At 40.7% G+C, this 16,551-nt stretch overlaps 1 protein-coding gene across 1 annotated transcript in view; it reads left to right on the top strand.

Moving 5' to 3' along the window:
* The window catches only part of ITSN2 (intersectin 2), an 83,540-nt gene that overhangs the window by 25,843 nt on the left and 41,146 nt on the right, over positions 1–16,551 (top strand). Inside the window, exons 17-24 of the mRNA XM_006767595.2 lie at positions 5,289–5,425; positions 6,717–6,853; positions 8,741–8,838; positions 9,235–9,407; positions 10,518–10,662; positions 13,490–13,695; positions 14,469–14,533; positions 15,935–16,101. Coding sequence (XP_006767658.1) covers positions 5,289–5,425; positions 6,717–6,853; positions 8,741–8,838; positions 9,235–9,407; positions 10,518–10,662; positions 13,490–13,695; positions 14,469–14,533; positions 15,935–16,101 — 1,128 coding nt within the window. The remainder of the gene's footprint in view (positions 1–5,288; positions 5,426–6,716; positions 6,854–8,740; positions 8,839–9,234; positions 9,408–10,517; positions 10,663–13,489; positions 13,696–14,468; positions 14,534–15,934; positions 16,102–16,551) is intronic.

The following is a 16,551-nucleotide window of genomic DNA, read 5'->3' on the forward strand; positions in this document are numbered from 1 at the left end:
TAGTTAACAATACTGTTTTGTTTCATTGAAATTTCCTAAGAGGATAGATCTGAAAGTTCTTAACACTGAGGAGAGAGAGAGAACTATGTATGTGAGGAGATTGCTCTTTTAATGAGATTGATTGTGGTGATCATTTCACAGTGTATAAAATATATAAATTTTTGTCGGTTATACCTCAGTAAAGCTGGGGGTGAAAAAAGAAAAATTAGGACCAGCCTTGGAGGTTTTATCAGCTTTCTGTGAGGCATATGGCTACATAGTAAAGGGATAAGACAAAAGGATGGACATGGTGGTTAGGCAACCATATCCAACTCAATGTCTTAATGATGATTGACTAATTTCATCATCAAATTACCAGCACCTAGTACATGGAAGATTGTGGGTGGCAATAAGTACATGTTGAATGAATGAATGGTTTTAAATGTTCTCAGTCAGAAATATGCAGCATTTAGGGTTACTATGTAGAGTTTATGAGGAAGAAAAGCACAATGAAATTAGTCAAAAAACAGCAGAGAACCATGTACTAGTATTTCACATTTTAGGAACACTTCTGACTCCATGTAATTTATTCTTTTAAGTAAAGGCTATTTTTTAAATGCAAAAGGAATGGAGAAAGAAAGATTTGAAGGAGATGATAATGAGAGAGGAAGGACCCAGCCAGAGTAGCTCAGTGGTTGAGCATTGACCCATGAACCAGAAGGTCAAAGTTCAATTCCCGGTCAGGGCACATACGCGGGTTGCAGACTCAATTCCCCAGAAGGGCGTGCAGGAGGCAGCCAATCAATGATTCTCTTTCATCATTGATGTTTCTATCTCTCTCTTCCTTTCTTTCTGAAATCAATAAAAATATATGTTTTTAAAGAAAGGAAGGGAGGAAGGAGGAAAGAGAGAGATTGAGTGACATTGAGTATATAAAATGGCAGTTGATAAAGTCCCTAGGGAAGCAGATTAAGATAATCCAGAATTTAAAGGATTAAATAAAAAGAATACTTCCAGTATAACACATGGGGGATGCAATTTAACAAAAGGAAGATAAACGATCCAAACAAAAAATGGGCAAAGGACCTAAGTAGACACTTTTCGAAAGAGGGCATACAAAAGGCCGAGAGACATATGAAAACATGCTAAAAGTCACTAATCATCCAAGAGGTGCAAATCAAAACAACAATGAGGTACCATCTCACACCTGTCAGACTGGCTATCATCAACAAACGACAAGTGCTGGCGAGGATGTGGAGAAAAAGGAACCCTTGTGCACTGCTGGGGGGAATGCAGACTGGTGCAGCCACTGTGGAAGACAGTATGAGTCTCCTCAAAGAACTAAAAATGAAACTCCCATTTGACCCAGTGATCCCATTTCTAGGACTATATCCCAAGAAACCAGAAACACCAATCAGAAAGGATATATGCACCCCTATGTTCATAGCAGCACAATTCACCATAGCTAAGATTTGGAAACAGCCTAAGTGCCCATCAGCAGATGAGTGTATTTAAAAACTATGGTACTTCTACACAATGAAATACTATGCCGCTATAAAAAAGAAGGAACTTTTACCATTTGCAACAGCTTGGATGGAACTGGAGAGCATTATGCTAAGCGAAATAAGCCAGTTGGAGAAAGATAAGTATCACATGATCTCACTCTTATGTGGGATATAATGATCAACATAATTTGATGAACAAGAATAGATCCAGAGACAAACGGCAGGAGTGGGAGGGGAGGTTAGAGAGCAACCGAAGGACTTGTATATATGCATATTAGCATAACCAATGGACACACACAACACTGGGGCGGTGAGAGCTTGCCCGGGGTGGGAATGGCTGGGTGTGGGGGGGTCAAGCGGGCAAAAAGGAGACATATGTAAACCTTGAGACAATAAATAAAAGAGAAGTACAAATCAAATAAAAAATCACATGGGAAAAAAGATGGGTGTGAAGTTAGATTTGTTGGTGGAGAATAGGAAGTTGACAGCTTCAAGACTTAAAATTAGAAGTAAGTTGGACTATTATAAGGAATCTTCCTGGGCAATTGAGAACATGTAGTAACTCAGACTAGAAGAAGATGGGTGCAGATGCAGGAAGTTTTATTGATTTTGAAATGGAAAGAAGAGGGAGTTGTAGTCTGATGGCTTAATGAGGCAAGCTTACTAGCTGGTCTTGCAGAGAATGGATGGAAGGAAGATTAGGAAGTTTCAGGGCAGAGAAGTAGACATCTCTGGAGTGGAGGGTGCAAGCTTAGTAGAGGAAAACAGTAGGTGTGCTGAGCAATGTTGAATGCCTGTTTGAAGTTGGTGATCGTAAATTTAAATTGAAAACAGCATGTCTAATTGTATCATTTTTCTCCATCAATTTCAACTGCTTGGGTGTAAGCACTGAGAAGGCTGATGAAATAAGTTCTTAGGTTTATGCAGGTTTGAAGTTTGTTTTTAAATATATTTTATTGATTTTTTACAGAGAGGAAGTGAAAGAGATAGAGAGTTAGAAACATCGATGAGAGGGATGTGCCCACAACCAAGGTACATGCCCTTGACCGGAATCGAACCTCGGACCTTTCAGCCCGTAGGCCGACGCTCTATCCACTGAGCCAAACCGGTTTCGGCACAGTTTGAGGTTTTAATAGAAATGGCCAAAGAGGAAGGGACGGGGGTTACAACCCTGTGACACAGTAATTACTATAAAGAGCTCTGAAATATGGACTGGACATGAATGGATGTGAGGAGAAGTAGAGGTGGTGATGAGAAAAAGAGAGCACGATGTGGGCAACAGAATGGAGGTCTAAATGAGTTTGGGAACTGTTGAAATGGTGCACCAGGTATAAGAAAAGCTCAGAGAATAAGAAGTTGTTTGAAGAATGGGATATTTGATCAATGGTAGTTCTGTTTCTGATGTTGACAAGATGTAGGTTATAATGTCAATAGTGGATTAGATGGAGTAAAAGATCATTGTTGAGGAGATCAACCTGAGAGTTGAGGTTTTGATTTGGTCATCTATGCAGATGTCAAAGACTTGGAGAATGGTAAAGATGAGTCATTGTGGATCAGTGACCAGGTGATCAATACCTAACAATAAGAGGAAGGGGAGGGTGGTATTGCTAGATGGTACAAGCCTCAGAAAAATATAGTTTGTAAGAGTGAGGAGAAATAATATTCTGTAAGTGACAACAAAGAGCAAGGAAAAATACTAAAGTCACCACCTGGCCCTAATTTTATGGAATATGTGATAATCAACTGAGAAAGAACTAGAAGAAAGGCATTATCCTAAGGGATCAGCCAGAAAGGCAAGGAGGTAAGGGACTTTCCATTCAGAGAAGATCTGTGGCTTGTGGGAGTGTCCTGACCACTAAGAGGAAGTTCTAGGGCATTGAAGGGGTCTGAGGAGAGGAAGGTTGGGGGATTGGGTCAGATCAAGGGGAAAGCAGCATTAAAAGCAGAGAATTCAGGTAGTAAAGAATGACAAGGTTAGTTGGCAGGTGAGATGGAATTGGTCCCAATGGTCTTGAAAGAAGATAGACACTTAGTTATAGCTCTATGACCCTTCGGGATAGTAGAGCATCTGATCACTCCTTTAGGATATTTATGGTGAAATATGAGTAATATTAAAAGTATCTTTAAAGCCCTAGCCAGTTTTGCGCAGTGGATAGAGCGATGGCCTGCAAACTGAAGGGTCCCGGGTTCAATTCTGGTTAAGGGCACGTACCTCAGTTGCAGGCTCCCAGGCATGCGAGAGTCAACCAATCGATATGTTTCTCTCATATCCGTCTTTTTCTCTGTCTCTCCTTCTCCCTTCATCTCTCTCTAAAAATCAATGGAAAAAAATATCCTTTGGTGAGGAAAATAAATCTATATATATAGAAGCCTAAGTGACTGATCAACCAGTTGCCATGACACACACTGACCACCAGGGGGCAGACGGTCAACGCAAGAGCTCCCCCTGGTGGTCAGTGCGCTCCCACAGTGGGAGTGCCACTCAGCTAACTGATGGGTGTTAGACGCAGGGCTCACAGCTGGCCACTGCAGCCCTAGACCGCAGTGGAGCAGCAGTGAGCCTGTCAAGCCGTGGTGGTGGCAGGTGCTGCGGGGCCGGGATGAGCAGGAGCAGCAGGCAGGAGTGGCAGGTGGTGTTGGACTGCCAGTTTCCGGTCCGATCCCCACAGGCTATGCTAAGGGTCCACCCCACCAGTGCACGAATCTGTGCACCGGGCCTCTAGTAAATAAATAAGTAAAGTATCTTAAGAAATTATTTTATTGGATTCTGTAATAGACATATAGAAGATCAATGATAATTTTTACTCCTTTGCTCAAATCACACTAAGACATATAGCAAAGCCAAAAGATGAGACATTTGATAGGCCATTATTCCATTAAGGAAATTCACACAATATTTTATCTTTAGCAGTGAGGAACAATGAGAAAAGTACTGGCCTAGGAATCTAAAGAAATTAGTTCTGGTCTCATCCATGTCATTTGCTAGTTGTGTAACTATTTGTCATTTAATCTCCAAACTTTGCTTTCTTTTTCTATAAAAGTAGGCTGACAATATCGGCTCTTCCTTCTTTGCAGAGTCTTATGAGGATTCAATGAGGGCACATATATGTGCTGTCCACATATTTTGTTGTTCTTATTAGGGAAAGGACTATCATGAATCTTCAAAATATCTTTAGTGTGTTGGAAAGTCACCACTGTTGACTTTGGATAATGATTGGGGGGTACTTTTCCTTAGAGGGAAAGACCTGTCAGTAGAATCTTTAGTGGGTTAGGTTCTTCTTAACCTGTGCTCCCAAGGTTCTGGAGTAAAGGCAAGGTGAGATTTTAATTTATACGGGTGACAGTAGGATAACTAATTTGGAGATCAGGAACAGTAGTCCTTTGGATTTTGAGTAAAAACTTAAATAAGCTATGTACTAGATATACTCGATTAGACTACTATGTAAAAAATTGGCTGAATGAAATTCCTCTTAAGATGTTATAACAAGCACATTGTTTTAAGAAGTTTTAATGCATTGCTTTTATATTAAAATGAATTATCAAATCAAAGAATTGGTTTGTAAAGATTCTGTGTTCCTTAGAAATGAATTAATACAAAAGTAGGTATTTGTCCTCAGTGGCTACATGGCTTAAATATATATTGTATTCAGTTATGTTTTTAATCATTTAGATGTTTTTAAACTGTTAATATTTTTACTTTAGTTTATCTTGCTTTAAGATTTTTGTCTTTTAATGAAAATGACTCATTATATAAAAAAATATTTAAATCAGTGGCCTAATTGACTTATTTTCTTTTCTCCTTAGGAACTGAGAAAAAGCTACAATACACAGCAGTTAGCTCTTGAACAGCTTCATAAGATCAAACATAACAAGTTAAAGGAAATAGAAAGAAAAAGGTCAGAGTTAATACAAAAAAAGAAACAAGAAGATGAGGCTGTAAGGTAATATAGCTGATAAAGTCATTATACTACTAGAGGCCAAGAGCATGAGATTCAGGCACTGGAGCTGGGGGGAGGCACGTTCCTCAGCCTGGCCTGCGCCCTCTCACAGTCCAGGAGCTCCCGGGGGATGTCCAGCTGATGGCTTAGGCCCGCTCCCCGGACATCCTTAGTGCTGCCGCAGAGGCGGGAGAGGCTCCTGCCACTGCCGCTGTGGCGAGCCGTGAGCCCGTGAGCCCAGCTCCTGTGTTGAGCATCTGCTCCCTGGTGGTCAGTGCGCATCATAGTGACCAGTCGTTCCACCATTCAGTTGATTTGCATATTAACCTTTTATTATTTAAGATATTAATCTAAGAATTCTAATTTTGTTATCTATACCTCTAGTTTGACTACAAAAATGGAAGGGGAATAAAGGATAAATAAAAGGATTGTCCTAAAATACTAGTTAAATTCTAAATTTTAGGAATTCAGTTCTTCTTTTAGGAACTAAATTTAAAGTAACCAATTTTGTGTTTCATTAGTGAAAAATATGGGCTTTGGAATCAGACCTGAAAGATGAAAAAAAAAAATACTTAGTTTTGTAGAGTGATAAGACTGAGTGTAGAATTTCATGTTGTGCAGTTCCCTTTGTACTACTTAGATTTATCAGGTGCCTTCATTTATAGCAAAGAAAAGTAGGACAGTGTGGTGTCTGAAACATAGAACCATTCACTTAGAGCAGTGATTTTCAGCTTTTCATCTCATGGCACATATAAACTAAATACTAAAATTCTGTAGCACACCAAAAAATATTTTTTGCCCATCTGACAAAAAAAAATAGATATAGCTACTCATATCTCTTTGCTATAACAAATATATAATTACTGTATAAGAGTACTAGAGGCCCAGTGCAAGAAATTCATGCACGGGTGGGGTCACTAGGCCTGGCCGGCAATCAGGGTCTATCAGGGCGCCTTGCCTAGTCCCAGTCGGGGCCGGGCCAGCTGGGGCCTGCAGGATGCGGGGAGGGACTGTGGGAGGTTAGCTGTGGGAGCTCACTGACCACCAGGGGGCAGCTCCTGTGTTGATTGTCTGCCCCCTGGTGGTCAGTGCACATCATAGTGGCTGGTCGACCGGTCGTTTCAGTTGTAATGGTCGCTTAGGCTTTTATAGATATAGATACTTAAGTATATATTATCTTACATCTAAATAGATGTAATATTTCTTCAGTTTGTCAAGAGCACGATCTATTTTGTTTTTATTTTGTTTTTAAAAAATTAGGACATTTTGCAAACTCTTTCTCTTTTATGTGAAGGAAAGCAAAGCAAGGAAAAGAAAACTTATGGAGAGAAAATCTTAGAAAGGAGGAAGAAGAAAAACAAAAGCGGCTCCAGGAAGAAAAGACCCAAGAAAAAGTTCAAGAAGAGGAAAAGAAAACTGAGGAGAAACGATGTAAGAATACGGATAAAAATAAGATTTGATTTTTCTGAGAGCAACAAAAGAAAAAAGAAAGATTCTGATGAAAGGCAAAAAGAAAATTAAAACATAATTATCATAGAATCAGAAAAAAAGTTCTTTTCTAAATTAAACTTGGATGAGAACTGTGTAGACTTATTTAAACAAACTGAGGGTAGCCCAGCAGGTATGTCTCAGTTGGTTAAGCGTCAACCCATGAACCTGGAGGTTGCAGTTCAATTCCTGATCAGGGCACATGCCTGGGTTTCGGGATTGATCCCCAGTAGGTGGTTACAGGAGGTAGCCAATAAGTGATTCTCTGTCATCATTGATGTTTCTATCTCTCCCTCTCCCTTCCTCTCTGAAATCAATTAAAAAAATATATTAAAGAAAAAAAAGACTGAGGGTAGAAATCTTAAAACAACATTGAGAAAAAAAGTAAGTCATCACTACAAAAAGACCATGATGTGGTTTTCATAATCTAAGTAAACAGTTTCACATATTTTTTTTTAAATATATTTTATTGATTTTTTACAGAGAGGAAGGGAGAGAGATAGAGAGTTAGAAACTGTAATGAGAGAGAAACATCGACCAGCCGCCTCCTGCACATCTCCCACTGGGATGTGCCCGCAACCCAGGTACATGCCCTTAACCGGAATCGAACCCGGGACCCCTCAGTCCGCAGGCCGACGCTCCATCCACTGAGCCAAACCAGTTTCGGCTAGTTTCACATATTTTTTTCAGCTAGTGTAACTAAACTGTTTATATATTTTTTTATTTCTTTATTGATTTCAGAGAGAAAGGGAAAAGGGGAGAGAGAGAAACATCAATGATGAGAATCATTGATTTGCTGCCTCCAGCAGGTCCCCTATTGGGGATTGAAGCCACAACCCAGGTATGTGCCCTTGGCCGGAATCGAACCTGGGACTCTTCAGTCCGCAGGCCAACGCTCTATCCACTGAGCCAAATCAGCTAGGCCTAAACTGTTTATTTTAATGAAACAATAAAATTTTAAGTCTTTGCACATTAAAATTTTTTAGAACATTACTTTGTTTTTTATATACCATTCCTAAAATATTTTTTATTATTATATCTCTTTTGAATGTATAGATCATTAAATCCTTGATAATACAATATGTTGAAAATTTTATAAGCTAAAACATTTATTCTACAAATGACCAAAGTAAAATATCTTAATCTTATCAAGTCTAGTGTATTTGTGAGCCCTTCTGTGGTTTTTCTTTTAGAACCATACTGTAAATATATAGATCTTCCTTTAGTCAACCCTGGTTACTTGCTAATCATCTCATTTGTGACCTCCCTTTTTGTGCTCTTTTTCCCTGTTATGTTCTGACGTCACGGATCAAACTAACAAGCCACTTGCTGCTTCCACTTTGCATGGCTCAGCCACCAACACTCCCTTAGATCCCTGCGCATGATACACCTGCAAGTTATCTCTTTGTTTTACTGCAGTGGTCCTCAAACTTTTTAAACAGGGGGCCAGTTCACTGTCCCTCAGACCGTTGGAGAGCCGGACTATAGTTTAAAAAAGAACTCTGAACAAATTCCTATGCACACAGCGGCAGCAAAAACACCCGGCGGGCCGGATAAATGTTTTCGGCGGGCTGCATGCGGCCCACGGGCCGTAGTTTGAGGACCCCTGTTTTACTGCCTCCAACTTTACTTAAGATGAACATCCTTGTTTGCTTTTATAGTGATTCTAAGACTATTCAAGATATTTAAATCCTAACAAGACTATACAAATGGATTTTCATCATACAGTTTGATTCTCAGTTTTCTCTTTTTTCTTTACGTGTTCTTTATTGAGTCATAGCAAAATGTATACATGAAAGTAGCAAATAATGACAATTATCTTCTCTTTAGGTGAGCCAGCTAGTGAGTTGGTGAATTATAGAGCTTTATATCACTTTGAAGCAAGGAGCCATGATGAAATGAGTTTTAATTCTGGGGATATAATACAGGTAGGAACAAAGTCTTTTTATCTCATGAACTGAATACAATGGAATATCTTTTTTTATCTGCAGTTTCACTTTCTGTGATTTCAGTTACTCTTGGTCAATCACAGTCTGAAAATATTAAATAGAAAATTCCAGAAATAAAACAATTTATAAGTTTTAAATAGCATGCCATCTGAGCAGCATGATGACATCGTGTTCTGTCTCGGGCGGGATGTGAATCATCAGTGTCCAGCATATCTGTGCTGCATACACTGGCCACCCCTTAGCGACTCAGTAGACATCTCAGCTATCAGCTTGACTCTAGCAATGTCACAATGGTTGTGTTCAAAGTCTGCATCCCTTTCCACTGTAAAAGTGTGGCTTTCTAACCACTGTTAACCATTCTTTTCGTTTCCATAGGTTGATGAAAAAACCATAGGAGAACCTGGTTGGCTTTATGGTAGTTTCCAAGGAAAGTTTGGCTGGTTTCCATGCAACTATGTAGAAAAAATGCCATCAAGTGAAAAATCTGTGTCTCCTAAAAAGGCCATACTTCCTCCCACCGTATCTTTATCTGCTACCTCAACTTCTGAGTAAGTTTTTTTTGTTTTGTTTTGAAACATATTTTTATTGATTTCAGAAAGGAAGCGGGGGGTGGGGGGGGGAGAGAAACATCAATGATGACAGAATCATTGATCGGCTGCCTCATGCTTGCCCCTTACTGGGGCTCAAGCCCTCAACCCGGGCATGTGCCCTTGACTGGGATCGAACCCGGGACCCTTCAGTCCATAGGCAGACCCTCTATCCACTGAGCCAAACCAGCTAGGGCTCTGAGTAAGTTTTTAGCTAACAGTGGAGTTTATATAGCTCTGCAAATGAGTGAATGCCCAATACGTATTTATGTCAGCCTGTGACTTAATTGTTTTATAATTTGTACTGGACTCTTCAAGAGTACCTCCTGTTCTAATGTTAAAACTGAAACTTGGTAATTAAAACATAGGTCATTAGTTTGTTCGTGAATTCTTTTTTCCACAAATTCTGTTTAAACATTATCCTATATCCTATATAATAAAGAGGTAATATGCAAATTGACCATCACACCCGCGCACAAGATGGCTGCCCCCATGTGGTCACAAGATGTCCACTACAAGATGGCTGGCAGGGGAGGGCAGTTGTGGGGGACTAGGCCTGCAGGGGAGGACAGTTGAGGGTGACTCGGCCTGCAGGGGAGGGCAGTTAGGGGCGACCAGGCCGGAAGGGAAGGGCAGTTGGGTGGGGACCAGGCCGGAAGGGAAGGGCAGTTAAGGGTGGCCAGGCCGGAAGGGGAGGGCAGTTGTGGAGAGGACCAGGCCTGCAGGGAGGGCAGTTGGGGACGACCATGCCGACAGGGGAAGGCAGTTGGGGGCGATCAGGCTGGCAGGGGAGCAGTTAGACATCGATCAGGCTGGCAGGCAGAAGCAGTTAGGGGCAATCAGGCAGGCAGGCAGGCGAGTGGTTGGGAGCCAGCAGTCCTGGATTGTGAGAGGGATGTCCCAGATTGGAGAGGGTGCAGGCTGGGCTGAGGGACACCTCCTTCCCCCCACCCCCATGCACAAATTTCATGCACCAGGCCTCTAGTATATTATATTACAAATTGATACATTGGTAGTGCTTCATTAGATTCTAAACAATTAAGTATACTTATAAAAGTTTTATATTTACAGATCACTTTCTTCAAATCAGCCAGCATCAGTGACTGATTATCAAAATGTATCTTTTTCAAACCTAACTGTTAATACATCATGGCAGAAAAAGTCAGCTTTTACTCGCACTGTGTCCCCTGGATCTGTGTCCCCTATTCACGGACAGGTATGGATCTTTAATATTTTTTGCTTTATTTTTTGACATTGCTCCTGATTCATATAAAATAGAATGAAGATTTTTGTACAAAGGCATCATTTACTAGTTTAATCAGAGTTTGTAGCACTTAGTTTTGTTCTTATTATTCACATGTGATATGAAGAAATTATTATTACTTAGAGGTTTTTTAACAATTCATTCTCATGGTATCAAGCTGTTAGCAGCTAATACTTCTAACCTCAAAATACCATTTTTACAAATCAGATTATGGTGTTCTTAATTTTTAGTTATTTTAAGAAGAGATTTGGACTTGGGGTTTTTTGTTTTTTTGGTCTTTTTCTTAAGTCATTTGTGTGGGAACTGTGTTACGTACATTTAGCCTCTACCTTAGATACAACTATTGCAGGCATTGTTAATTAACATTATTTTTAAAAATTGCAGACTTAGTCAGAATAGAGTCCTAGAGATTTCAGCTTCACTCAAAAAAATGTTTATTGTGTGACTGTAGGTTCCAGGCATTTTATTATGTGCTAGAAATTTAACGGAAAAAACCCTTGCCATTAAAAAATCATAATCTAATGAGACAGACATATAAATAAATAACTGTAAAGGTTTTAATTATGAGGAACTGCAAAGGTTTTAATTATGTCAGCACTGTTCAGAAATCAGAGAAAATAATGTTTGGAAGAAGCTTTTGGCTTTTTGTTATCGATGACCTCAAGAAGAAGTATAATGGGTGCAAAACCTAAATTAGAATGGACTAAGGGGTGAAATTGGAATGCAAGTTTAAGACTGTTCTTTCTTTAAGAAATTTGGAAGAACAAGTAGGTAGAAAAGTAGAGAGATGGAAGAGATAGAAGATTCAGGAGAGGGACTTGACAGTGTAACACTATTTTGAGAAAATTGGAGGGCAGATTAGAGCAGAGGTAAAGAGATTAGCCTTGCCAGCCAAACAAAACCACTCCCCTGAGGAGTCACCTGAGTCCAGTGCCGGAGGACACATTGGACACTGGAGGAGAGACAGGTTTGCAGTAACCTTTCCCTTTGCATTTGTTCTATTAGCTACAGAGTAGGCAGTGCTCACTTTCTGTCCCAGTGGTACTTAATGCCAAGCTTTGTCCTTGCCTGGTAGGCATTCAGTCTTACTTACCAGAAGGCTACTCAGATGGTTGTCTGTCATATACAATTTTAAGTCAGTAGATTAAGGTTGTCTTAAGTCACCATCTATCTACCCTAATAAAAGAGAAACATGGTAATTGGCGTACGACCGCTACACTTCCCATTGCCTAATCAGCGAGATATGCAAATTAACTGACAGCCAAAATGGCAGCCGACAGCCAGGCAGCTTAAAGCGAACATGAATGAGGCTTGCTTGCTTCAGTGACGGCGGACTCCAACGTTCCCCGCCTGCTGCTGCAGGCCTCTGAGCAGGCAGTTTGAAACATAGTAACATATAGAAGCTAAAAAACACTCCAGAAACCTGCTTTCAGGGGATCTCAGAGCTGGAGTTGATACAGAGTTTCGATTATAGAACACAATCAAGTCTGGGCCCGAGGGTTTCCGCTTTCCCATTAGCAGAGGCCGCAGAGCTGGAGCCACAGATAAAGCTGGCCCAGAATAAAAAAAGAAAAAAAGGAGCGGCTGGGAGCTTCCGTCACCTGCCAGCCTGAAAACAGCCATCATCCCCTCACCCAGGCTGGCCACGCATCCCAGTGGGGACCCCCACCCTGATCCAGGACACCCTTCAGGGCAAACCAGCCGGCCCCCCCCCGTGCACCAGGCCTCTATGCTATATAGTAAAAGGGTAATATGCCTCCCAGCACCGGGATCAGCGGAGCTGCGAGGCCTCCCGGCACCAGGATCAGCGTGACAGGGGGCAGCGCCCAAACCCCCTGATCGGCCCTGCTCTGTGAGTGATAGAGGGTGGCGCCCCAACCCCCTGATCCGCCCTGCTCTGTGTGTGACAGTGGACGGTGCCCCGACTCCCCTATCAGCCCTACTCTGTGAGTGACAGGAGGAGCTCCCCAACCCCCTGATGGGCCCTGCTCTGTGCATGACAGGCGGTGGCGCCGCAACCTCCCCATCGACTCTGCCTTGAGTGTGACAGGGGGCAGTGCCCCAACCCCCCAATCGGCCCTCCCCTGAGCGTGACTGAGGGTGGCATCGCAACCTCCCAATCCACCCTGCTCTGTGCATGACAGGGGGCGGCACCCCAACTCCCCAATCGGCCCTGCTCTGAGCCCGACCAGGGGCTGCACCTAGGGATTGGGCCTGCCCTCTGCCACCCGGAAGCAGGCCTAAGCCAGCAGGGCGTTATCTCCCGAGGGGTCCCAGACTGCGAGAGGGCACAGGCCGGGCTGAGGGACCCCCCTCCCCCCCGATTGCACAAATTTTTGTGCACCGGGCCACTAGTCTATATATATAAAAGCCAAGCAAGTGGAACGACCAGAACCACTGGTCGCTATGACGTGCACTGTGGCCAGCCAACTGGCCCAATCAGGGCTCCGATCAGCCCCCACCCCGAACAGGAATGGGGCTGGCCAGCCAACCTCCCACAGCTCCTCCCCCCAGCCAGCTGTGTCCCCTCACCCCAGCTGGCCCTGCCCCCGATTGACCCCCCTCATCACTATTGGGGGCAGGGCTGGCTGGCCAACCTACCACGTCCCCTCCCCCTGACCAGCATGGGCTAGCTGGACCCCACCCATACATGAGTTCATGCACCGGGCCTCTAGTTAGTTATAAGTCACCACCATACCAAACTCATCTGCTGTTTGAACAGGAAGTATATCCTGATTATTAATGTTTTGTTTCTAATTTTGTGGTTTTGTATTCACAGGGACAGGTTGTAGAAAATCTAAAAGCACAGGCCCTTTGTTCCTGGACTGCAAAGAAAGATAACCACTTGAACTTCTCAAAACATGATGTTATTACTGTCTTGGAGCAGCAAGAAAATTGGTGGTTTGGGGAAGTACATGGAGGAAGAGGATGGTTTCCAAAATCTTATGTCAAAATCATCCCTGGGAGTGAAGTCAGACGGGAAGAGTAAGCATTTCTGAGTGTTCTCACGATGAGTCAGCCTCCTGGTTCAGAGGTCATCACTCAACCACTGAGCCAGGCAGTGCTTAAAAGACATTATTTTTTAATTGTCTGATGTTGTTCAGTAATATATATATTTTAATGTTGTGTGCGCTAAACAAATAGTAAGATATATGTATTACCCTTGTTTTTCCCTGTTCTGATTCATGCTCCATGTGTAATTTACCAAATAATTGCCCATTTGTTAATGCACTCATGTCTTTTTTTTTTTTTTAATTGATTTCAGAGAGGAAGGGAAAGGGAGAGAGAGATAGAAACATAAATGATGAGAGGGAATCATTGATCGGCTGCCTCCTGCATGCCCCCAACTGGGGATTGAGCCCACAACCAGGCATGTGCCCTTGACCAGGATCAAACCCTCACCTCCTACTTCATAGGTCAACACCCAACCACTGAGTCATGCCAGCTGGGCACTTATGTCTTTTAAGTCCCTTTAGAAATGCAAAATAATAGCACATTTGAAAAAACTGTTGATAAATCATGTTGAAATTACTTAGATATATTTAAAAATTTAGAAGTTTGATATTTGGCAGTTACTCTAGGATTTTGTGTATAAGAATATTTGTAGCCTGTGTACTGAGGTAATAGTTAATTTTAGAAAGCCCTAAAAAAATGTGCTGCTAACACCTGCTGTATTCATCGAATACCTTTCTTGTTTTTTGATTATTGGTGTCCCTTTTTGTTTCTTTGATTTATCTGTTTGTGTGTTTATCTGGCAGGCCAGAAGCTCTGTATGCAGCTGTAAATAAGAAACCTACCTCCGCAGCCTATACAGTTGGAGAAGGTGAGCTTTTGACAATTTGTATATTAGATGGGAGTCAGATTACCAACTAACTTCCCACAGTTGTCATTCTCCATACTTCTCTGTCTTCGTTGTTGAAGTGAGGTTAGGAAAACCAGCCCCTTGCCTATTTCACATGTATATTGAGGATATATAAAACATATGACTGAATATACTTGACACTTTTAAAAAATCATTACTATAAAATTTCACCATACACTGCCTCGATAAATAAGATCATAAATTAAAAGTATAGCAATGAGATAGCACAAAAGTTTTTGTTTTCCTGCAATTATATATCCACATTATTGATGTTTAGGATGTAAAGAAATTTTAGTATATTTAGTTTATTTACGAATTGCATTTTAATTACAGTGTACCATATAAATCATTAAGTAAAATTTGAAATCAAAATACACTATATTATAAATATTACAAAGAATATTTATAGCCCTTAGGATTGTTTGACTAATAAATTATTTTGATCTTGTTACTATGCTGAAAAATTAAATAAAGATTGACTACTGTCTTTGCAGACATTTTTTTTTCCATGAATAGTTACAATACAGGGTGGGGCAAAAGTAGGCTTACAGTTGTGAGTACATGAAACAGGGTTTATTTTTGTATTATTATTTATTAACTATTGTATTATTTTCCATGCAAACAACTGTAAACCTACTTTTGACATACTTATTGTAGGTGGTGTTTCTGGTCATCTCCAGTTGATGATGTATAGATCAAATCCCATGTTGACAAATTAAAACCCTAAAGAAAGAAAGGTCTCTAAAACCTGGTCATTGACTGCTTCTCCTAAATTTGCAATCATAGGAACCAAAAACAAAGCCAGTATTAAAAGTTAGACATTTCACTCAAGGTCATTCATTACAAAATATTTATTGAGCTTCTACTCCATGCCATACACTGGGCTAAGAGCTGAGTCCTTGTGATGGAATTTGGCCTCTAATATTGATGTCAACTCAATATTGGGCATTTCTACAGGTGTGGATATAAAATAATTAAAGAGAAAACAACAGATTAGAATATATTTTCTGTAAGAGGTTAAATTGTTTTTCATATTTTGACTCTATAAAGTGGAGATACTGGTATCTCTTCATAGTTTTGGGGTTATTCTCTGTGATATGATGATAATGATGGTAATGATGATGATACAATTAAAAAAAAGAAACCCCACAATAAAGCTTTATGTGAAATCAAATCTTTTTCTAATAAATTACTAAATAATTGCTTCATTCTTTTTTCTGTCTTAATATCTCTTTATATTGTTTCCTTAAGTCATAAGATCTTTTACAGTAAATTTATTCAGGATCTTAGAAATTAACACAATTTTTTAACTTCTGCAATTTTTCAACCAAAATTTGTTCCTTTTTGCTTTGTTTCCTACAGAGTATATTGCACTTTATCCGTATTCAAGTGTAGAACCTGGAGATTTGACATTCTCAGAAGGTGAAGAAATACTGGTAACTCAGAAAGATGGAGAATGGTGGACAGGCAGTATTGGAGATAGAACTGGAATTTTTCCATCAAATTATGTCAAACCAAAAGATCAAGAGGTAGAGTTCATTCCATTTTGCTTATCAAGATTTATACTTAAAACAGAGACTCATGAATATGGTTTTGGTCAGGCTGCTTTGGTTACTAGAAAACCTCTCAAGGTAGTTCTAGTAAAATAGAGTGTATTATAGGGATCCTGTTAGAGAGAGAAGGGAGGCAGGATTTGATGAAATTCTAAGAACAAGAGACATAGGTATGACTAGGCTTCATGACAACTCCCATAATCAGGGAGGCTTTATAAGGAACCATCTTGAAGGAGTTTGTAAATCTTTAAGATTCTGACATTAATGTGACTCAGCCTATATTGAGTTCCTATTTCTTTTTTTTTTATTAAATCTTTATTGTTCAGATTATTACATTTGTTCCTCTTTTTTCCCCCCATAGCTCCCCTCCTCCCAGTTCCCACCCCACCCTCCACCCTCACTCCCCACGAACTGTCCTCATCCATA

Source organism: Myotis davidii, unplaced genomic scaffold (genome assembly GCF_000327345.1).
Source record: "Myotis davidii unplaced genomic scaffold, ASM32734v1 scaffold238, whole genome shotgun sequence".
Taxonomy (NCBI): domain Eukaryota; kingdom Metazoa; phylum Chordata; class Mammalia; order Chiroptera; family Vespertilionidae; genus Myotis; species Myotis davidii.